Source organism: Sarcophilus harrisii, chromosome 1 (assembly GCF_902635505.1).
Source record: "Sarcophilus harrisii chromosome 1, mSarHar1.11, whole genome shotgun sequence".
Lineage (NCBI taxonomy): Eukaryota > Metazoa > Chordata > Mammalia > Dasyuromorphia > Dasyuridae > Sarcophilus > Sarcophilus harrisii.
The window spans coordinates 243636069-243661411 of NC_045426.1; the positions used below are offsets into that span (position 1 = coordinate 243636069).

Genomic DNA, 25343 nt, shown 5'->3' on the forward strand with positions numbered 1-25343 from the left:
CCAGTCTATCCATCTCCTACCCTGCGTCACCTCCTGAGTACAGTGGGCAACCTTCAGCTGGCAAGCTTTTTACTCTGGGTACTGATAATGAGTTAGACCCTCATTTTGGGTCACACAAGCTGGACAGGTGTAAACAAGTTGAGATCCATAGCACAGACTTTATATTATTCTTTTCCTTAAACCTTTCCTTCTTCTAAACTTCTCTATTACTGTTGATATCCCCATCATCCTTCTGGTAAATAGATGACTAACTGTCATCTTCAATTACTGACTTTCCCAGAGGTAATTAGGTGGCACAGTGAGTAGAGTGCTAGAGTCAGAAAGACATGAATTCAAATACAATCTTGGATGCTTATTAGCTGTGTGACTCTAGACAAATAATTTAACCTCTGTCTATCTTAGTTTCTCATCTATAAAATGGGAGTATTAAAAGCCTCTGCTTTCCAGGACTCTTGAAAAGATCAAGAGAGAAAATGTGTGAAGCACTAAAAACAGGATCTGGCATACAGTAAGTGCTTAATAAATGCTCCTTCCCTTTTCTTTCCTCCTTCACATATCCATCCAAGTCTTGCCATTTCTATATCCACAGTATTCTCCCATCTCTTCCCTTTTCTCAACTTACATGGCCATCATCTCAGTTTAAGTCCTTATCCCCCTAATGTGAACTATTACAATCTCTTCTTAATTGGAAGTCTTTCTTCAAGTTTCAATCACAGAGTTATTTAAGAGTACCCAGGTTCATGTTCATGTTATTTCTTTGCTGAAACTAAGTAATTTTTCAAAAGCCTGTCTGTCTTCCTTATTCTAGTCTATTTTTTCTTTTCAAACAACATCAGACAAAGAAGGAAGCAGGCATTGAAGTCCATTCATATTTGAGTTATAGATTTTCCCTATACTTTGGATCTTTCCCATTGCCCAGTTGAAGTTATCCTGGTTAAATTTTGTTTGAACCAAGAGTCAGAGAACCCTTTTCTCTTTTGTTTTCCACTGCAGAAATCTCTCAAATTACATTTGGGAATCTCTACAAAGAAGCAACCAAAAGCCTTTAATGCCAGCTAATCATTTTTAGACAATTGCCTTTTCTCTTCTCTTCCTTCTTTCCAGATACTTAAAATCACATACACTCTTTTGAATTTGGTTTCCTTTCCCCTTCTCCCTACCCCCATGACTGTTGGTTGGTTGTGTGTGGTATGCAGCCATAAAGGAGGAAATTCCTCTAGAATATCTTTGGATGTTTACATTTTGTGCTGTCTTGTCTTTGTTTTATAACATGTAAGCCAGTAAATAAAATATACAGAGAAAAGGGAAAAAATCCTTTAGAGGGAGAATTTGGAAATTTATCCATTACCATAAATTTTTTTTGGTTGGGGTATAGGAGGAGATAAAGTGGATAGGATATTGCCATCTTTATATGTAATACTGTGTATTTTTTTCTGGGTGTCTTTTTTAGGAAGCAAAGATAACTTTTTCCTAGAATGCACTTTTCTTCAAGCCCTTTGACTCACCCCTTCTGTAGCTTTCCTGAAATATTTTTCTCCTTAGATAGGACTATGTTCCTTTCTCATTGCACACAGCCAGCAGTGACCCAAGGGTGGAGCTCTCTTTGAAGTCACTGGGAGATCTGCACTGGAACTAGCTTTCAAGGAGTAAGGAGTGAATGTAGCCCTGACGGAACATCTTTTATCCTGGAGGCTTTCATGCCATGAAATACATATCAAAGGAGGATTAAAAATTTCAAACCAAACCAAACTGAATGTTGTTAAATGTTCCATCCTTTTTGTATGTGTATACCAAACCAATTACAGACTTAAAGCAAATGAGTTGCACATTTTTCCAGAATAGTCTTTTTTCAAAGAACAGCCAGTTTCAGATAATGCCAGGAGAAGAAGAAAGTTGTGTTGTTATCCTTGTTCTGCTCTAAACATGTACCAGGACTGATGCAGGGTTAATAGCCTAATTTGGACCCTGTTTATTCCTTAGTAATGTCTTTACATAACAAGGGGAACTATTATATTCTAAGGAAGACATAGAATGTGTGGTCATGAACTGAAAAAGTGCTCTTTCTGAACTTTTGAGCAATAGACACAGAATCTGTGACAAGGAAGTAAAGCTTGTGTAGAAAATAGAAATTTAAATTGGTATGGGAATTTTTTATTTCTTTTTATTCCTCAATAATCTTTTGATTAATATTAACTTCACCTGATCAAAACCTGTCTTGTAGAATTTTTTTCTACATTTTTTTTTTAGCTTAGAGTCTGTAACATTCCTCAGATAAGAAGTCAAAGGAAGACTCTTAACTGTTCCTGATTCCTTGGTGATATGTAAATCTTCCTTCTCAATCAGCCTATTTGTAGCCTCTATTAACATAGTTTAATTTATAACTTGATATAGTTTACCTGTAGACCTTGTTTGATGAAATTTGCTTACTTAAGGAATGGATGAGATTATGACTCTGTTCAGCTAAGTTTGTTGAATTTTTATGACATTGAAGAAAATATAAGATTTTGAACCTGTCTTTTCTTTAACTTTTATGCCCTAAGAGGAATAGACAAATTGCAATATGTAAATGAATTATTTCTCTGTCACTGTGATGTAGTTTATTTTATAAGAAGTCATCAGAATCCTCATAATTGGTTGTTGTTTTCTGAAGTCTAAACCTATGCTTGAGCATAATAATAAAACCTAGATTTTTACTTCCATAATTTCTATGTTGTAGTAAATATATATTTGGTAGCAGTTACCTACCACATGAATAGAGAAGAAATATTTCTCCCATAACAAAGTGAACATTAAGAGGTGAAAAAGATACTTAATATGAAATAGAAAAAGAATTTTGCACAATTTTTCATTTATTGAAGCTTCTGTTGTTCAGGCAGGAAATAGGGCCTTCATGTAAAATTACTATGTTTATTCCATTATAGGCATACAGACAGAATAAGGGAAAGAAAAAAAAGAAATTAATTTTATTTTCAGTAGCAAATAAAAATAGATTTAAGCATTCAAATGAGATGCTTCTGTTGAAGGCTGTTGTGTGTATTTCTTTTCAAGAATATCAATTATATTTACTTTCAGAATGATGAAATGCTATTATTGTATTTGCAGATGACATGAAAATAATAAATGATAATTTTTAAAAGTAGATCCTCAAATTGGGCTACTAAGGCATTCTTTGATAGAATTGTGAAATAATCTAACCATTGTGGAGAACAATTTGGAATCATGCCCAAAGGGTAATAAAACTGTGCATACCCTTTGATCTAACAATACCTGTACTAGGTCCGTATCCTAAAGAGATTAAACAAAAGGGAAAAGACTTACATGTACAAAATTTATGCCATCAATTGGGGAATGACAGAACAAGTTGAGGTATATGGGAATATGAATGTAATGGAATATTACTATACTTTAAGAAATCATGGACAGATAAATTTCAGAGAAATCTGGAAAGGCATATGAATTGATACTTAGTAAAGTGGGTAGAATCAGGAGAATATCATACGCAATAGCAACAATGTTGTGTAATGATCAACTATGATTGACTTAACTTTTCTCAGCAGTACAGTGATGCAAGACAATATCAAAAACTCATGATGGAAAATGCATCCACATTCTGAGAAAAAACTGATGGATGCTGAATGCATCAGAATTCAGAATCCATTAGAATGCAAATCATAGCATATAATTTTCACTTTGTGGCGTGTGTGTGTGCATGTGTGTATGTACATGCCCTTTTTCCTTTTGTTCTATTTCTTCTTTCACAACCTAACAAATGTGGAAATATGTTTAACATGATTGCACATTTATAACCTATATCATATTGATTGCCATCTTGGGAGGGAGGTTGGGAGGAAGGGAAAAGAGAGAAAAATTTGGAACAAAATGAATGTTGAAAACTAGCTTTACATGTAATTGAAAAAAATAAAATACTATTTACATAAAATAGATGACATTTAGTTATATGAAATGAGATACTAGAATTAGTAAAGCCCATAAATACTTCATCTAGTGTGACATGGAAAATGAGATGCCAAGCTATCACCTCCCTATGTATACTTTTTTTTTTTTATTAAAATGTAAACTCCTTGAGGGCAGGAGCTTTCTTGCTTGCATGTTTTTCTATTCCCAGGCCTCAGTTTAAGCTTAATAAATGTTGATTCATTCATTTATTCATTCATCCGTGTGGAAACAACATCTTGAGGGTTAGTTGTTAGTTTCTAGTCCAGGAGCATTAGAACCTCAGGGTTCTTCACACTAGATGCTAATTTCTACAGATTTTAATAGCAACTTCTCAATGCTGTCATAGGCTAAGTTGTTTTAGAATCTTTTTCCCTGACAGCCAGGATAACATTAGATCTTCAATTGCTTTCTTTTGAATATTTACATACAAAGATTAGATTGACTTTGGACTTTGGAAATAAATCAACCAAACTTTTGACAGCATCCTTGGGAAAAAAAAAGATAAATTGGTTTTATATTTAATGGTTTACTGTTTATCATAGTAGCTATTAAAAATAGATAACCAGAGGCTAATATTGTTAATGGTCCCTTTCAGTATTAGAAAAAAAATCAATCATCAGTGGACATAGCATATATAAATACATTCAGGTTTAAATTTTTCATAATCATTAACAGCATTTTAAGCAGATGATTTTAAAGGAACTTATTTTTCAACTCAAGATTTTTATGTTAATGATGATCACAAAGCACAGGTTAAAGATACAAACATTTTCAACTTGATATAATTATAAGAGAGCTCAAAGGGACATATTATGGTCATGAAAAAAGGCATGCACAATTTGTCAAGGTTGATAAACTTCCCACTAACAACTTTTACATATATATTCCTTTGAAATTTGGTGGAGAACCGCAGTTAGATAGATTTCCAAATGGAAGTAATTAAAATTGCATTGAATTGAGCTATTGACTAATCCTAGGCTATTAATCAGGCTAAAAAATTCTACGATCAGAGCTCAGTGTTCTGAAGCACTGTAAAATAATAGTATTTGTGATCAGTGATGCAAGTAGCCGCAATTAAGCAGTTCACTTGACAAATGAGAGGGTACACTTTATTTTGCACTTAATTGAATTGTTGTACATGCTTGGTCACCATTGTCTGATGCCTTTCATTTTGGTTTCCAGCCATTTGAGCACACACATTTATTAAGAGGAACAATTAAGTCTGCCTTGGCCCTTGGCTGTGTAAGTCCAGACAGTGAAAACTGGGCCACAAATTAAGACTCTATGTGGTACCATAGATATTTCTCCTGACATAATTCTAATTTTGAACTATGAATTTTGAATTAGAACTCTGTTATGGAATTATATGGCACACTTTAGAAAAGGGGAAAACTCAAGACTTCATATAACTCCCTGGCTTCTAAATAGGCAGGGCAGAGAAATTTTAAAATAAAATTGAACATTTAATCTGTTTTATGGAAACAAAAAATTGATTTATATTTTCAAGCCAAAGAGATATGTTCTCTGCCAGTGGCACAATGAATAAAGCTCATGATTTGGAGTTAGGAAGACCCAAATTGAAGCCTGCCTCAGACATTTAACTAGAAGTGTGACACTAATCGAGTCATTTAATGTATCTGCCTAATTTTTCTTATTTAAAAATAGGGTTAATAATAGTACCTTCCTCATAGGGTTGTTTTGAGGGTCAGATGGGTTAACATATGTAATGTATTTTGCATACTTTAAAGAACTATAGAACTGGTAGCTATGATGCTATTGCTGCTGAAGTATTTGTTGGGACTTGCTTTCCATTGACAATGGGCATACATTGCAAAAAGTATGCCATGTTATCTTTTATTAGGTAAGAAATGGTAGCACTTGCTGCATACCTCCATTCACTTCTGGATTAAACAGAAATTTGCAGGAAGAAGACGTGTCATGAATAATATCTTTGTTAATTAGTAAAAGGAGCAAACAACCTAAATTTCAAATCTGAAACCATGTTTAAGTAGAAAGAGACATTTTAAAAGTATATTCTCACTTTTCCCCTGGGTAATGACTGTAGAAGGGTTTTGAACCATATAAATGCATATTTTTACAAAAATGCCTAGCTTAAATCAGAATCATCCAAAGATGGCCTTTGTCTCTGAATTTTGGTTATCTTACACTTTGTTTTCAATTTCCTTAGTTATAAGTAGAGGTAATAATAGCTTCTTTATATATCTCACAAAGATGTTGTGAGGATCAAAGAAGACAATTTGGATAAAACCCTTTGGCAAGTAAAAAAAAAGGTACAAATATACTATATTTTGTATTTTCAAAAGCTTTTTTGCTCAAACATGTACTTCTCTATATCAAATACAGTCTGAATTTTGTCTAGAAAGGTTTGAAAATGAATTTTGGTACAATATTGTTGGCATTGTAAGTAAATTTGACTTATTTTAATTAATTTATCTTAGAGGGCATGAGTAAACATTTTCTATATGACACTAAAGAAATAGGCAACTAGTGATTAAAATCCTTCTTATACTCCACTTTGAAATTCTAGGGCCCAAAGTGGCAGCCATGCTATGGATTGGCTCACAAGGGGAAATAGCTAGTAGTGTGAATTAGAAAGTGGGAAGATAACATGTTTTATTTCTCTATAATAACCAATTATCTCTGACTTTATTATCTTCAGTTTTGTCACTTTTATTTCCAAAACTGCCAGTTTTACTTTGCTTTGTTCTTTTTATTTCATAGTATCTTCTTGCTAGTTCCCTGATGCTGCATGAATACATACTCTAAGATGGTTCCAACCCTTTCCAGTTCTAGAACCAGTTCTCCAAAGGGATATGTCACTGTACTTCCAAAGAGCCCTTCCCTGCACCTCATTCCTCTTCTTTGTGCCTTTCCATAAGAATGAAAGCTTTTGAAGTCAAAAACTATCTTTAATTATATGTGTAACTTAAGGACTTGGAACATAGTAAGGGCTTAAATTAATTTTCATTCATTCATTCAATGTCTCTCAATACAACAGTAGCATCATTATACTTTATGGATGGACCAGGAACTCATAACAGCTTTGATTCCTCTCTTTGCCCCTCAAACCCCTGTCAAGAGACCCTGCACCTTTTCCCTAGATAACAATGGGGCTCCTGTCAAAGCCCTCAGAAAGTAGAATCTATGCTCTGGGATACTGGCCAGAAAGACTGCCCCAACATTTTTCTTTCTTTAGATTATGAAACAGAGAGTAAATAGGTTGCACTGTGCATCACAGATGTCATTGCATTATCTTGCCTCTCAAATCTACCCTTTTTCCTAATTTCTCTTTTCCCTCTAGGGTACTAGATTCTCAACCTACTCTATTTCTCCTCTTGACTCCTCATTCAATCAAAGCTGCTCTCTTGAAAATTATCAACAATTTCTTAACTGTCAAAATATGATGCTCTTTTCTCAGTACTCATTTCTTGATCCTTTTGGAGTATTTAATACTGTTGACCACTCTCTCCTTCTGGATACTTAACTCTCTCCACTATGAATTCCTGAAAATTATACAAGTGTGTCACCTATTTTTAAAAACCCTCCTATCTGCATACATTAAAACTTGTAAACATTTCCTAACTTGATTAAAAATCTTCCAAATGACAAACATCAGTGAAATTCGAAACTTTTTGTTAAGCAACTAAAAATAAAACACCTTCCAATTAGTTTATAAAAACAAATGATTTTTATTAGGGAAGATGTAAACTTACCATCTGAATTTTAATAAATCACCTTTGCATAACTAATGGATGAGATTGGAAAAGTGAGTATCATGATTTAGTAAGTACCAGCAATGATGCACTTCTTCCTTTTGGCTCTATATATCTTTGTGAAGTGTCTTTGCTAGCTATGACAGCCATTAAATAATGTAATGAACTAAACTTCCAACTGAACCTTCAAATCACAAAAGTGATTTGCAAAAATAATGAGATATATTACACCACATTTCTCTCCCTAAACATACCATTATTATTATTTAGTGAGAGAAAAAGATTTTTTATACAGGTTATAACCAAAATATCTCAATCTTTCAATTCCATTTTTGTGCACATTTTGTAATGTACATTATTATTAAGATAGTAAATACATGTATGTATTTTATAAATAAGCAAGTATTCCTGTATTAGAGATGAGTGCACAGAAATTTTTTACTGATAGGCTACACAATCAAAGAACTTTAGGGATGCTGTCAGAAGAGTTGCCCATTCTTACAAGGTAAGGAACTCCTCCTCTTACTGAAGCAGAAAATAATGATCAGGCTGTGTCTCTGTTTCAGACCCTACCAGTGTGGTCACTGCTCCCAGTCCTTCTCCCAGCCTTCTGAACTGAGGAATCATGTGGTTACCCACTCCAGTGACAGACCTTTCAAGTGTGGCTATTGCGGTCGTGCCTTTGCTGGGGCTACCACCCTCAACAACCATATCAGAACTCATACTGGAGAAAAACCCTTCAAGTAAGTAACTGAGATATTAGATATTTTCCCCTTTCACTCAATTCTAATACCTTCTCTCATGAGTAGGGGAAAAAAGGGGAACATCTGCTGCACCACATTATTTATCTCAAACAATTAGTGGTTAAGGCATTTGGAAGATCAAAATCCAAGCTCTAAGAAGAATTGTATTTTTTTCCAAGAAATTGTTATCAGATTTTGTATACCTAGTTTAGAGTTTTGGTTTAATCAATTAATAGCCATATGACTGTGACTAAGTCACTTGACCTCTTTGAAACCTCACTTTACTTTCCAATTATTCAACTTCTTTCAGTACCTTCCAAGTTATAAAATTTTGATTCTCAGATTCAAGAGGAGAAACTTTGAAAAGTCCTTTGAGGCATATTCTTTTCATCTACTGGTGAAGTATAGCTGTGATTAATTGACAATTGAATAATGGCTTCAAAGGAAAGAATTTTCTTTAAGATATCCAGGGAAGGATTTCTCTTCCACTCCAAATACATTAAGTGACTTGGGTAGGCATATATAACTTATCATGCCTCCTGACGTTTAACCCTAGAGCAAATATTCTGACTGGACATTTAATGTGCTTTTAAGGCTTCAAAATTACTATGTTGATAAGAACATAAGAACCAGAAAAAATAAGCATCAATGTCCTTGTGGGGTTCCTGGTGATGGAAAAAACCTGAGCATTAATAGAGAAAGAGCATTTCAAAGAACAATTTTAATTTTTCTGAGACAGAGGCAATGAAGACCTTAGCTTTGACAAGGTTATAATAATTCTTTGATATAGCTTTTACTGCCTATGTAGAGTACTTTATTATTTTGAAATCTTTTGAATCTTTCAATTATTTTCCATGCTGTTCTTAGTTTTTTTGTTTATGAAGGAAAAGGAAAAGGAGCTCTGCATCAGATCTCCTCTAAGAAATATATCAAAAAATTGAAGCAATATTAATAATGTGTAATATAAAGTAAAGATTAATCCCTATGCTCATTCTCAGCCAAGAAGGACCATGCTAACAGAACTGTTTCTTTAAATAATGTGTCATTCTTGATATCTGGATCTAATGGCAGGGAGTGGTATTATTATCTGCTCAAGACAAAACAATGTCCTGGATAAGAATAAATCCAACAGGTTTGGCCCCCAAATGACTTATTGTCTTGCCAATGGAGGGAGAAATATATGATTTTTTTTGTTTTGCTTTTTTCCCTATCAAGGACAGAACATTTTCTTTCAACCAAGTAACATCTTTCCATTTCTCTCATCCTTTGGCTTAATTTTTGGCATTAATTAGTAATTGAAAACAATGACAATTAACATTATTTAGGTTACATAAAAGAAAAATGGATCACACAGTGACCAGATGCAAGTCTGCCTCTTCCAACATGGAATTTATCAATGCCTTTGGCCTTAGACAGCTCACACATTTGATCATCAAAGAGTCACAAATTCTGCCCTCCTTTTTGTGGATGAGAATCATGATAATCTTACATTTTCCAGGATGTGGATCATAGAGCTTTGTAAATTCTGCCAGGCAGCACCTAAGCATTCTGCACTTGGGCCTTTCAGAGTCAGGTTATTAAAAAAAAGGCATTTCACAGGAATGAACCAAATATGGTGCTAGGAATCAGATTGATTTTTATCTAGTAGCTGTGTAAATAGATTTTAGTAATTAATTGAAGAGGTTTCAGGGTTAAAATGGAAAATAGATTTCTATTAATGTTAAGGTGTTACTTATGTGTAACCTCGTTGACTCCACTCAATTTTCATTCCTAACAGCCTGTTTTTGTCATGTTTCCAATAGATTTAACATTTTTGTTTAAATTTAATTTATCATAAGATTTCATCAAATGGTGCTTTTCTCAAAATTTGCACGTGCACATGTGTGTGTATACATATGTATGAGAGACACAGAAACAAAGAGATAGAGGACGAGAAAGAGAAAGAGAGAGAGAGTATGAGAGAGAGAGAGAGAGAGAGAGAGAGAGAGAGAAAGAAAAAACAGAGACAGAGAGAGAGAGAAAGGAAATCAGTTAGCCAGGTTTGGTTATATTGAGCATATTTCCTTTGTGAAGTAGGGAAGAGTCTTCTAGGAAACTATCCACTTTTCTTTAAGGAAAATAGAAAATTAAATTATCTATATTACACAATCTCAAAATCAATTAGTCCTGAGGCAGCCATATGGTTCATAGATACTCACACCCTTTTGGATTTCATAAATATTACAGAGATGTTATATCATCTTACAAATCAAAACTTTCAAACTCTCCCCCCCTATAGTAGTCAGAAAAATAGGATTCATAGCAACTATTATTTTTTTCAACTAATGGGGATTGATTTAAAGGCTATATCTTAAAAAAAAGAAAATTGAATTTGAAAAGGTGAAGCCTCTAAATAGAATGACTTGTGTATGTGTATGAATATATACGTATATGTGTGTATTTCTGTGATTTCACAAGTATAGGAAATCTAGGGTAAGGAGATTTCCTCCATCTGTGTAGAATGGCATCTTCGCTATAACTGATTACAATTTATACTTTTAGAGAGTTTCCTAGATATAACACTGAGAGTTTAAAAGACTGCCTAATTTAAGTTATAATGTAGGTCAGTAATGAGGTAGTGTAGATCAGAGGTAGGATGTGAACCTGAGTTTTCCTGACTTTGAAATCAAGTTTTTATTCTACTAGGCTGCTTTTGCTGCATATATGTATAAATATAGTGGTGTGTATATGTGTGTGTGTGTGTGTGTGTGTGTGTGTGTATGTGCATCTGTGCTAATTTGTGTAATTCTTGGGTATCCAATGTCTTAATTTAGACATATACAGGGTGCAGTAGGGGAAGATCTAGGCTTTTGATTTCATTAGTGTAAAGAATTCCCTCTACTGAGATTTAGAAAGGTTTCTGAGTATTAAATGACTGGTCCTTGGTTACCCAACTAATGTGTGTCAGAGTTAATAATTGAACCCAGGTTTCCTATGTCCAAGACTGGCCCTTTAAGTCATGCTGTCTCTATATGTGTGAATTTATGTATATATGTATATACATGTGTATAAAATTAGGTTTATTTTCTATTTCTCTGGTTGAGGAAAGATGTCTTCTGTAGAGGGCATCATATACAAACAAATACTGATATTTCTTAGGAGACTTCTGCTGTGAAGTGACTTTTAGAAAGTTGATGGGGATTATAGAAGCAAAAACGAAAAACAAAAAACCTAAGTAACTAACCAGGAATGAGATTTGAAGTCAAGATATCTGAATTTTTTTTATTGCTTTGCTATGGCTTTACATTATAATAAACATCAACTTTTAGTAAAGAAGATATTTACAATTCTTAAGGATATTTGTGGGAGAAGCATTTTTCTAAACAGTAAAGCCCCATAAAAATGTGTGTCATTGTTATTATTGATTATACATTGTATACTATGTAGATCATAGTATTCAAACCTGGCTCTAAACTGTATTCTCAAAAATGAATAGGAATTGACCAAAAATGAGCAAAGACCTTGGTTTATCTTGCAGGATATGTAGACTAAGAGATTTGGGGGAACTAGGTAGTTGTATAACTATTTATGAGTTGTTTCAAATAAGAGAAAATGTATATTGAAGACAATGTTCTCTCACTTCATTATAACTGGGAAAACTTCAAAATATTCTAAATAATTTATTTGATGCCTGCTTCATGTTTTTGCCTTTGGAATCTGCAGTCAGGCTATAAATTTATTAAAAGAAATGTTCATCTCTATCTTAGTTAAAAAAAGAAAATAACATGTTAATATTTTATATCTTATAAATGTTATGTAATCAAAGGTAAGTTTAACTCAATATGACAGAAACTATAGTTAGTTCTTCTATAGTGCATTTTAAAAACAAAAATTTATTTGCTTCAAATAAAACATAAAATAAATATATAATTCCAAAAATATCTTATACCTTAAATATTTGGTTCAAACATCAGAGGCAAATAAATAAGTTTCTATTGAGTTACTACCTACCTTTTGGTACTAGAGGTACTTTTTAGAGGGTCCTCACGCAGCTTCTCTTAGATACAGCTCTTTTCCCAAGATTTGCTACTTCTTAAGTTCAGAGCTATCACTTATTTAATTCCATGAGCAGTTAAGCTTTCTGAAACTATCTTTTCTCTTGAGTGATTCTCCATATTTGTCTTTCTTAATCTAATCTTCTTCCAAAGAGATGTATTGTAAACTACTGGTCCAATATCTTCAATGAAATGGTCTTTCTTTGTTGCTTTCTGATATAGGAAAAGAAGTCTTCCTTCACAAAATACTCCTAAACCTAGAATCTTCCTGGTTCCAAACTGCTGAACATGTGAAATAATCTTTTTTACTTATAGATTCCAGAGGCATGACTCATTCTCTCAACTAATCACAGTATTTCTTTCTTAAGACAGTAGTTTGCACCTAATAAATGCATCATAGTAGAGATTAAGCTTTTGCTACCCACATTAAAATCTAAGCAAGTTTATTCATTGACTCTGTGATTACTTTAACTGAGGTATCTTGATTTTAAGAAAATTAATTGAAATGTGTATGTGTGTGTGCATGCGTGTGTGCATGCGTGTGTGTGTGTGTGTGTGTGTGTGTGTGAATATGAGGGGTAGAACTCTACCATCTCCACCCCTTATTATTATAAACACTGACCTCCTTGCTTTTCCATGAACAAGATACTCTATTTCTTGGCTCTAGACATTTTTTTCCTGACTGTCCTCCAAGCCTGCAATATTCTTCCTCCTCATTTCTGCTTCCTGATTTCCCCAGCTTCTGTCAGATTTCAACTAACATCCCATCTTCTATGGGATGACTTTCCTAATACCACTTAATTCTAGTGTCTTCACTCTTTTAATTACTTCTTCTTTATCTTGTCTCTAGCTATTCATTTGTTTACTGTCTCTCTCACTAGATTGTAAGCTCTTTGAGGGCAGAAATTTGTCTTGCTTCTTTTTTTGTATCCCCTGTGCTTAGCACAGTGTCTAACACAGTAGATAATAAATGTATTTTGACTGACTGAAACTGAACAGCCACTTACTTAAGTGAAGAATAACCTCAAATGTAGTCTTACTTATGACGTTCAGACTGATACAAAAATAAAAAAAAAATATTTCTTGATTTTCTTTGATACCATTTTAGCACTTCCTGGTTTCATGTCCAACTTTCTGGTTTCACTGTCAAAAACTCTGCCATCTGTAAATCAATTCAGAACATATAATATATAACTTACATAACCATTCTTAATTGTGAAGTGCACAAGGAAAGCATCAAGAACTTGTCATTCCCTGCAACTATTTTCCCATTAACATCATTTTCATTTCCACTTCACCCCATCACATTGGTATGAAATGCAAGGACAGATCTTCCAGGGTGTGAAAACTGATCAGGTTTCATTTGCCGGTTCAGGGCTATATTTTAAACCTATAATTTTCACTCTATGTCACTTCTGAATTCACAAAATGATATCAGAGAAAGGAACATATTATATCAACTCATCAACATGCATGCTAGAACCAGTTTGTACAGGGGAGATTGCTAAATTTGTAGGATGAGGATTTACACCTTGAAAATCAGTAAGCATTATAAATTGGGGTTTGATTTATTATTTTGTTAATCATCTTGTAGACTTATGAAAAAATTTACCAAAAAATGGTGGAATAGTAGCTTGTTGTTCCCTGATGTGTACTTATGGAAATCAGAGAGAAAATGCTAATGATGCAGATTAAACTTAAAGTACATGTTATAAGGACTTTTTTTCTCCTGGAAAACCAGTTGTTACATACTTACTAGCTTACCCAAGAGCATCTCACTTGAATACTTTCTCTCATACAAAAAGATCACAATTTCCTTTGTCCAATTTTTTATTGTGTAGATGTGTGATATGAAATATTTGTTAAATCCCCTGATTCTGTTAGTATTTTATCTACCCTACAAAAAGATGAATCTTCCAGTAAAGTAAATCAGCAATTTGTTTTAGTTACTGGTTCACTTTTTAAGCGAGACAACATGTAAACTACATTAGAGAATTTTTAAAAGCAATTATCTCATTGTAAAAGAGTTATATCTTGAGAACTACCACTATATTTTCTTTCTACATAAGTACTTAGAAAGGAATTTAGAAGTTGGAATTTTAGGAAGGAAGTAGGGAGGAAAAAGCAGAGGAAAGAAAAAAGGGAGAGAGGGAGAAAAAGAGGGAAGAAGGAAAGAAGTGATTATTAAGCACTTATTGTGTAAAAGGCATTATTCTAAGCACTGGGGATAAAAAGACAGGCTCTGCCGGTAAAGTGTTGTTTTTCTACAAGGAGAAATAACACATATATGGGTATAGTAGACAGGAAAGGGTGAAATCATAGGCATGAGTAGAGCCACAGTAATCAATTGACTCATCTTTTTCAGAAGTAATTATTCGTGTTGATTTGATTAATATCCCCAAAGTAAAAGGAGGAGAGGGGTTGAAGAATAAGGCTAGAAATGCATAGAAAGAAGATGGCAGTGGAACTTAAGTCAGGTGGCTGGATCTGGCTTGATGCAGGGAACTTTCAGTAGCTCAGCCCCAGCTAGAGGGTCCATTTGGGTGGGCACAGTATCAAGCTGGCAAGACAGGAAGGTGGCAGTGAAGTGTGGTTGAGAGGTTGAGTCTGGCTGAATTAATCAGTATGGCCCCAAGGCAGAACTAACTTACATTTACACTTGAGGAAAATCTAAAGTTACTTATCCTGAGTTTCCCATTTGTTATGTGAGGAAGGTAGTACAGATCTAGCATTCTTGGAGCCAGTTCTAACCAACTTGTGAACTGATAGTTAAATTTTCAGTGTAAGCATTTACACCTTAGAAATTGATAAATGTTATAAAACATTGTTTAGTCTAAAGAAGGTAATGTACAAAATATTAATTATACCAATTAAACTTAAAAGCATGCATCCATACATTTTACCCTCTGGATAGCCAAGTGGCCAAGGTTTATCCACATACAAACATTTATCAGTGGTGGTTGTGAACTGATATGGCCAAAAAAAAAAAAAAAAGAGAGAGAGAGAGATACATTTTCATTTCAAGATAAATTGGATTCCTTGATAATCCCATGTATTTTATTTTATGCACTTAAAAACATTATTCTGAGAAAGGTCCATAGATTTCATAAGACTGCCACATGGGTCTGTAAAACACAAATAAAAAGGCTTAGAACTACTGGATTAGTTGGTCTCAGAGGTCCCAGCAAGCCAGGACTCTTTCCCTATTGGGGTAGTCTAAAAAGCATGTCTAGGATCCTATCTCCACAGTTTCTTCCATATATGTTATCCTGAACACCTTACTCCATAAACACTCTATATTTAAACCCACAGTATTGGAAAACCAAAATCCCAGGTTAGGTATAGTGCTATGCTTCATAATTGTCCAAGCTAATACTCTCACTGAAATTGATTCAAGTGCCTTCATGATAAAAAGGAATATAATAATTTGAAAGTTTGTCAAGCAATGAAAGGTAGTATATTTTGACACACTAATCCAGTAACTAATCAGTTTTCTAATAAACAATCAGCAATACACTAATGTGTCATCAGCACTTCAGAAGCTCTGGAGGGAGGATGATCTGCACAGAGACGTTAATGAATACACCAAAAATCATTAAGTGATCAATACTTCTGAGTTATTTTCATTGAGCTGATAGGTCTGATACATTAAAGCTGACATTCTACATTTGTCAAGATCACAGTGCAGTTTTTAACAGTGAAGCAGGCTGCTAAAAATAAGCCTCGAAAGACAATCAAAGAAACACAACTTATACACCCTTGACATGTTCAGCAGGTGCAGGGACCCTGATGAATGAATACGTAATCTAAGAACTCTAACTCCCAAGCACACAATTCCTTATTAAAAGCTATGCAAAAAATTCAGAAATACCTACAAATACTTGGTCTAAATTTCACAAATAGTTATTTTGGTGGCAGGACACCTGTAATTTAGAGAAAAGTAGAAAACAAAATGCCCTGGAGATAGCCGAGTGTATTGTTTGCTTCAGTCCCTAGTGGTGGATGAGAAATGTCTAAATTCATCATAATGACTCTGCTGTTGAGATTTTCATTCACCAGATAGATAACGCATAGTACAGAAAACATGAACTAAGTTCATGAACAAAGATTTTAGAATAATGGATAGTGGGAAATTCCCTATAGCGTCTTTTTCTCTGAAGATTTGGGGAAGGAAAAGTGTGAATATGAAGGAGTGCTGCTAAAATATGGAAATCAGCCATTCCTGATAATTAGTTGTACACATGGGCAAATAACAGCACTGTGTACCATCATGGCTCACATGATAGCTGACTATAATTCTTTGTGTGTAAAAAATTACATCTTTGTGTTTGGAGGCAAACATATACACACAATACATATATATTTCACATGTATTCCTTTTTCATATATACATATGCATGTCTATACACACATATATATTTATTTAATGGAGAAAACATAGAACAAATACTGAGAAATGTATGTAGCTCATTGCTATGGGATACCACCACTTCTTCTAGATGACATTCTCACTTCAATTTGGGACTGCAGACATTCTGAAGAAGAACCTTGCTTCCCCCTCTCCCCCTTTTATTCTCCTGCATTCTTGGAGCATATGAACTAATCGTAGAAACTCAGGTTTTGGCTTTTTTATGCCTTAAAATATGTAAATGCTGTATTTTTGCCCAAAGTAAAGTTGGGCTCTGTTAATGTGAGCAACTTGTACAAAAAGCAATGAACCTCCCAAAGCATTGCAAACAAAAGCAGCTTTTTCTCTTGTTTCCAAACTAAGAGATGATCATCCTGGGGCTTTTGTACTTACAAAAGTTGAAATCCTGATTTTAAATTAACAGAAGGTGAAATTCTATTTGTCATCAATTTCTTCTTGGGGTTACAGAGCAGAAAACTGCAGACAAGCTGCTTCTTTGATGGCTCACTCCTAAAAATCTCTTTTTGTTCTTTATCTATTTGAACTGACAGTGATCAGAGCTACAGCAGGACAGGCCTCTCTGGAGAAATCACCTTCCCCCTGCCTATTGACAGATCCCTCTGTTCTGAATCAGACAGGCCTTGTCCCATCATAGGCATCAAGGCCTTGGAAGGAGCCACCAATTAAACCTCTTGAGCCGGTAAAATCTGAAGCCACTTTGGAGTGTCTGTTCTGATTAGGCAGGATGAGACAAAGCCCATCACCCCCCAGGAGCAGCTCCCTGGTCTCAATTTTCTCTCTTGCCTCCACCAGGTGCGAGAGGTGTGAGAGGAGCTTCACGCAGGCCACCCAGCTGAGTCGACACCAACGGATGCCCAATGAGTGCAAGCCAATAACAGAGAGCCCAGAATCAATTGAAGTGGATTAACTGATTGACTGGTTGGAATTAAACTGCAAGGAAAGTCATGATTAAATGTCACGGACACTTAAGCAAAACCAAAGATTTCCTCTGAGCAACTTTCAATCAGCCCCAGAAAACCAAAAGCAGTAATAAAATAAGTAAGATGTTAAGAGATATTGATCCTGGCATGGAAGTGAGACCAGGAAAGAAATTATTTATTTATGACTAGGGATGAGACTTATTTCAGTGGACAAGTAACCTGGGACAGCTAACATTCCTAGTCCCACCATGTATTTGCTTTATTTCTAAAAGCTTTTAAAAGAATTGTTATTTAGAACCAAAGTGAGGAATCTTATGGGTTCTTCTGCCCACAGTTATGACTGAGAATGCACATGGACTTATTTCTCACTGTACTTTTTTAATGGCATGACTCAATGGACCCAGATGTAAAGTCCTTCATTCTGCTGGCTCATTTTGGTTTGGCTTGGTGCTGGCTGTGATAGCAGTTATAACAGGTGAAGGGGGCCTCTGGAAACAGAAGCAAGAACCTTTACTAAGCAGTGTTAACTTCAGACCGAAGGACATTTCATCCATGCTCATCCTTTCCACACTTATTTTACATGGCTCCATTTATTCAACAGCCTGGGCTTGTGCAGGAGTATCCAGAAAAGGAAGAAAATCATGTTAAATTCAAGGGTGGAAGAGAGAAGGGAAGGGACAAAGGAATTTTTTTTGTCCTGTCAGGATACAGTTGATAAGGAGATCATTTTAAAACTGTGGAGCTTTCATAAAGGGTATAATTGTTCCAAATCAACTAGTAAAGGAAATTGGTTTTCAGTAACACTTTAGCTTATAAACTTCTAAAATAAAGTTTGTCAATGTGAAGCCAAATTCCAATATTAGGTTTCAAGTATTTTTTTTAAATTGTTGCAGAGGTCCAAATGATATGAGGTTCAATCTTCAAAGCTTCCATTATTTCTTCTGATCTTTCTTTCCTTAAAGTCTGTGGAAGCCTTGGATGGCTTTCTCATTTATTCACTGAGTGCTGGAGCTTGTACTTAACTCCTAATAATAAATGATACAAGGAAAGATTAGGTCATCAAGAGTGCTGAATTAAACCATAGAGATCAGAGCTACATAGACAAGCTCATTTTACTAAGGAAACTATCTGCCCAATTCTCAGGTCTTTGACTAATTCTGTTCCTTAAAGAGTGGGCAAACCCCCCATGGGCAAAATTTTATAGTTTTTTTTTTTTTTGTTTGAGAATAAGATAGTCACATATCCTAGGGACAAAAGTTTATTTTCCTATAGATCTGTGTACATAACTGGTACAGAGCTTGACCTGGTGTTCTCTGATAGTTCAGTAGGGGCTTTCCAACATTATCCTTGGGGACTCCAAGAAGCAGGATCCATCCAACCATTATATCTTTGGCTAAATCCCCAACTTGGTTCCAGTTCTTCAGTCTGAATCTTTCCCCAAAGATTCTCTTGACTGTAGAAACCTCTTATTTGTAGCATTTCTAAGTCACAAACTGTTGAAACAGCTGGCATTTCTATGACTAACGTGAACTACTAGCTCTCTGTTTTCATCACCATATATAAACATATTGCATTGTGTTCAATTGATTTTAAAAGAGACAGAGAAAGTACATGCTTACTCTGAATAATGCTTTCCTTTCCTCAGCAAATAAAGTCTTTTTCTAATTTTATATCCTCATCTCTAACTTTCCCCCATTCCTCTGGCGAATTTCCATTTCTAAAATAGAATAACATGACTATAGCTTGGCTCCTATAATTTCTGAGTTCTTAAGAAAATGTTACTACAGTTTTTTATCTGCCACAGGAAAGGTTGTTTAATTCAGACAAATCTTAATCACCTAAATTCTCCCAAATACTTGCTTTTTGTCCTTTTTCTTGATTAAAAAGAGATTCTAGGTATTAACCTCTCAGGGAATTTGAAGGAAAAAAGTGTACTGCTCATCTAAGGTATTGGGGATCTTTATTAACTTTGTATAATCATCTCTACAGTGGAAAGAATGTAGATAGAGGAGATGCCCAAAGGTTAATTCAATGCATGTAACCAAATGTAAATATTTGGGACACTAAGTATCTCAAACAATTAAGAATTCCATAATTTGTGGATGGTACATTTAGGTATAATTTTTGGAAGAGATTATTGGAGTTGAGAGGCCTAAAATAAATGTTTCTTGGATTTTTGAATTAAATACTTTTGGCTCAGCTCTCAATAGGGATTCTTTCATATGAATCATTTCATATGAATCTTGGTCTCTCAATACTAAAAAAAAAAAAAGAGAGAGAGAAAGAGAGAGAGAGAGAGAGAGAGAGAGAGAGAGAGAGAGAGAGAGAGAGAGAGAGAGAGAGAAACCTTTCCTTTTTTCTTGGTTCATAAATCCTGGGAAGGGAAAAAAGAATTTCAGTTATAATTGACCTTACAGCCCGGATGTCTATGCTAGCTGATGCCGAACACAAATGAAATATAGCAGGCACTTTCATCCAAGTTTCTAACATTCTGTCTTTACTTATCTATTTTTCCTCTTTGATTATTAAAAGCAAATTTTGGCATTTATTTGCCTTCAAATTTGGCAAGGAAATATTTTCTGTCTGAATAAATTGGAAATAGAAAAGCATAATTTTTCAGGCATATGGGGACACTTGCAGTTTTAATACTGCCAAGAATCTCACAGAAGTTTGTAAACAATGCCAGATTTAACAGACAAAATACAGCAAAGAATTAAGATAATTACTAAGATACACGGCCTAAAATTTGCACTTAGTAAGTGTTTAATAATGTTTATTCTTCAGATACTGAAGGATAATTAAAAAGTTCATTTCAAATATCCAGGCAATGGTTTCATTTCTGTACTTTGCCAATACTTTGTATTGTTAATAATTAAATTAACAATATAGGAATATAGAGGGAGAAAGTGTTGGTGACAATTACTAGCTTCCACTGGTGGTGATTTTTGGTTATTGTTATTCCTCTGGACCTGTGATTTTATCAGCAAAGAGAATTCTTACTGGTTATTTACCAATAAAGTAAATTTTCTTTCTTTATGCAAAAAGAAAACCTAAAAACTCTATTTATTGAAGGAAGAAGATAGTTGATAGGGAAATACATATTGCTAGTATTGAATACATCTGTCTCATGCCTTTCCTAGAACTAAGTTTTATCAATTTACCCTTACTATTAAGCTATTCTAAAATAAAAAGAGGACAGTATATTCAATCAATGTATAATGCACCATTTAAGTATATGTTGTCTCTTCCTCACTTACCTCCTGGACAAGAGTCTTCTGAAATTTTGTAAGGTAAAGGGAACCACAGATATCACTGCATTAGAATAGGAATTCGTATCTGAGTGTTTCCAGTTTTAAGAGGTAGTATTGCGCATCCTCTCCTTCAATATTTAGGGATATTTTCTAATCTATTTTATTATTAATAGTTTGAGACAAGGTCTTTTCATCCCAAGGCCATTCATACATCTTTTCCACATGGTTAAATAACATGGAAACTTTGACCTTCTCCATCCCTGACCAGGGCTATTTAGCCACTTTTCAAGTAGCCTGGTTGCTACCATATGGGTGTTCAATTTAACAGTCACCTAAACAGCTTTAACCCTCCTGTGTCTGAGAACTCCCATATTCAAGCAACCTACTAGCCCCAACCTCCTCAGTAGCAGGGGTTACAGCCTGTGTCACAAATCTCTTTGGAAGCATTTATTTTAGGACTTATGTTCTCCACCTCTTCCATACATGGAAAGATGATAATGTATTAGGTAGCTACTGTTTTATTTGATTGCTATAATTCAATTTAACCAGTACCTAATACTATGTTGTTAGCAATGTGGTGGGTATAGGCAAATATATCCAGGTTCCTACTTTTTGGAAACTTATAAACTAATATTTTCTTTTACTTTGATACAACTTATTCCATCCTAATTCATTTTTTTTTTTTTGGTCTGAGACTTTATCATCCCACTAACTTTTCTTCATTTATTGATTTAATGAATCAATACCTTTGAAACTACTACAACATGCTGTGCTAGGTAACTCCTGCAAAAACCAGAATTATTTACATGAATTTGTATGTTGGGAAAATTTCATTCTAGGCATCTATTTGCATAAGTATTCAGTTCTTTAGAATTCGAAAGGTCATAGATATTGCTCTATGTGGAAGACAGAGGAGAGAAAAATCTCTTTTTTGGTGAGAAAGCATTCTTTTAAGAGTGAATTACTCGTGCGTAACCAGATTGGCTTGATTTGCCTGTGAATATTGAATATCGAAAATTATGCCAAGAAGTTAGTGAGCCACTAGGTGGAGGGGGAAGAGGATAAGTACCTCTATGGGTTTGGGTTGCTTTCTGAGTGACACGTTGCGGTATACAGCAGAATACTTTCTTAGTTTGTGATGATGTTGATTTATTTCTATCAGAACTGGTTGCCTCAAGTGGGATTGTGTCTAAAGCCCTTCTTGAAGCCCTTGTTATTCTGATGTAACAATAGATTAATATAAACTGTGGTTTTACTTTTTAAAATTTGTTACTGTATGCACCTTATACACCCCAACGGAAATTTAGTTCTTCTTTGGAATTCTCATGATGTGAGCAGAGGCTGATTTATCATTAAAAGTTGATTACTGGTACTTTGTTCCTGGGATTCCTAACCTAAAAGAACTGACAAGGAGAGGAAAGGGCATCAGTACTGCTATGCAACAGATCTATAAACAAACAGAAAATCCCCCTACAAATCTCCTATAAAAATCAGCTCTCTGTTTCTCTTCATGCTGCGTATAGTGCTTTTTTTTTTTTTTTAAGGAAAAAACATGTTATCCTTGTATTGGAAATACAACATTACAATAGGAACATTTAAGGATATGGAATGCCTAAGGAAGAAAGATTAGTAAGCATCAATTGTATCTGAAGAAAAATTTTTAGAAAAAAAATGGCTTTGACATTCTTCCTTGGATTGGATTTAGTTTGACTTTTCACAGACTTCTCTTCTTGATGTGAAATGCTAAAAGATAAGGAAAAAACCAGACCTGCTCTAGGTGATAATAGAAGGCTCCAGAAATCTATGGGATTTTCCACATTAGATTAAGAGGTTTGGGAAAGAAACTGGGAGAAATAAGTAAAGGCTGCAACATTTATCCACCCAAGATCGAATCTTTTGAGATTTGTCCCTCACCAGTATTAATCTGAATTTGCAAAAGAGAAGACAAAACGACATTACTTCCCAGTGAATGCTATGTATTATTGTTGGCCATCCAAGATTATATCTTCCCAGTCTTCTAGTCAACCATGAGATACAAGTCCACACAGAGAGGACAAGCTGACTTCTGTTCTCTTTCAGAACATTCATGCTAATGCTTCAGATGTGCTGAGCACTTACCACCAAAAGTCCATCTTTCACTTCTTAATCACTAGATTTCTATTGTCTTATCGGAACTATATGATCAACAAAAGAACAAAGAAACAGGCTTGATATCGGACGTTGGTGGAGAAACACTGAAGCTCCCTTATGAAGAAAGATAAGCACACTTCTTCAGCTGGACTCCAGTTCATGTCAATATGCTATGCTTGTCATTGGGTCTCTGCTTTCCTAAGCATTGAAAAGATGATTCAAAGGAAACTGAGAGTTGTTGTTTCTTTAACTTTCTGTGGCTCATTTTAGCATTTAGCAATCTCTTCCGCTTCCTTTCCAAACGCCTTTCTCAGTAATCAGTTAAAGAAAGAACATTTACTCTTCTCAAAGTCATAAATACAACTTCTAATTGAGAACAGTGTGTTTTCTTATTTGTTATTTGTTTTGAATGTTTTTAATTACCAGGCACAGGTGCAATTTATTTATGAAGTATGCTTATGGAAAGAAAATTACTCTTAAAATGAATGTTACCATAGTTGATAATTTTTAAATCTTAGATTTATACTGCCTGCAAGCAATCTCAGACTTCATGCTATGATACATGTGGCATCTGTAAACATACATTTCAGAAACACAACGAGGATTGGACAACTAGGACTTTGCCAAAACAAGGAGGATTTTGCAGGCACTTGTAGTCCTTCAGCAACACAGAAGAGAAAATGGGCTTAGCACTTAGTTTACTGAGAATAATTAAATAGGAATCTACTAGATAGCACAGGTTTCTTTATTTCTTGGAATTTCAGGTAAGGTCCCTACACAATCTGTTCTTACTCTGCTATCTTTTGAACTGCTTGCTCCAGGCAAGGTTTTTCTGTAACTTGTCCTGGGTTCAAAAATTACTAATATAGCAACAGATTTTACTAGAGGGTAGCCAATAAAAAAAACTAGACTTTAAAAGTATTGACAATTAAAAACCCATCCTGACTCTGGCTAACATCAGTCTGTTTTCTTTCTTCTGCTCTGATTGAATGCTATGAGGATACCCAGCATTCAATCTTCCTCCCTACTTCCTGTCAAGCATCAATGAAGTAGGTGTTTAGTTGTGTCCATTATGAACAGGTTTATGTGGTTAACAGTAGTGTAAAAGCAGTCAAGTACAGTGATTTTAAGATGAAGTAATTTTAATCCTAGATTGGGATATGAAAGGAAAAGATCACTAGATTCCACAAGTGCTTAAGTACCATCGATATTGGATATACTGTGGGTTTTTTGAAAACATGTTTATGGGGCATTAAAAAAATTGGTTTGATCAGAAGGCAACTCAATTGCATAATTAGTTAAACATATTATTCCTATTTCCTACCTAAATTATTGGAAGTTTAAATTGGAGATTGAATTACTTGCCATAGCTGCCCTATATGATGGGATCCTAATTTCTGATAGGATTTAGATTTGCTAACTTCTGAGCTGTCTTCAATTCTAGGATTCTAGAATTCTTGGACTTTCAACAAGAGATATGAATATATTGTCTGAGTCTAGAACAAGCTTTTAAATATCTGATGGTAAAATGCAGGATTCTTCTTTTGCATTTGTTAATCATGTCCCACTTCATGACAGCTGTCACACATAGGTCTTTTCTTCCCCAAACTATGTACATCTATCACTTGGGTATTTTATTGAAAAATTCTCTCCATAAATTCCAACAAGTTAATGATAGCTTTCTATAGGAGAAGAATTTTTTATTTTTCTGTATCTAATTTCAGCATATCCGTTGGGGCCCATATACCTAAGAGAACATTCATATTTAAATAATACCCATCAAGAATCTATTAAAAAAAAACAGTAGCTGACTAGAGCTGGAAGGAACCTTGGAGGCCAATTGGACCAGGCACTTAAATTTGTAGATGAACAAACTGAATTCTAGAAAGAAAGGAGATTTCCTTAAAGTCACATAAATAGTAGTAAATGGTGGAGTTAACTTTTGAACCCAGATACATTGGTTCCAAATGCATCCTACCAATAAAACTTTTGCATTGTGCATAATACAGTGGTTACCAACTCAGTAAACATGTCTTCTGAACAACCTCATACTAAATAAAACAAAACATTCTAGTGAATTATTCCTTTCACAGGAAACTTCAATAAAGGGAAAGTGGAGCAGTCTACTAGGTATACAAATGCAAT

General features: G+C 34.5%; 1 protein-coding gene and 1 long non-coding RNA gene across 5 annotated transcripts in view; one reads left to right on the top strand and one right to left on the bottom strand.

The window, feature by feature from the left end:
• PRDM6 (PR/SET domain 6) overlaps window positions 1-18041 on the top strand; it is a 148586-nt gene extending 130545 nt beyond the window's left edge. For all 3 annotated transcript variants that reach the window (XM_031939120.1, XM_031939114.1, XM_031939107.1), the window contains exons 7-8: window positions 8258-8434; window positions 17690-18041. In XM_031939120.1, coding sequence (XP_031794980.1) covers window positions 8258-8434; window positions 17690-17804 — 292 coding nt within the window. In that variant the 3' untranslated portion in view covers window positions 17805-18041. The remainder of the gene's footprint in view (window positions 1-8257; window positions 8435-17689) is intronic.
• Window positions 18042-18207: 166 nt separating this feature from the next.
• LOC116419394 overlaps window positions 18208-25343 on the bottom strand; it is a 140332-nt gene continuing 133196 nt past the window's right edge. For both annotated transcript variants that reach the window (XR_004229697.1, XR_004229701.1), the window contains 2 exons: window positions 22351-22471; window positions 18208-18842 (listed from right to left, as the gene is read on the bottom strand). This is a non-coding gene — a long non-coding RNA (uncharacterized LOC116419394). The remainder of the gene's footprint in view (window positions 18843-22350; window positions 22472-25343) is intronic.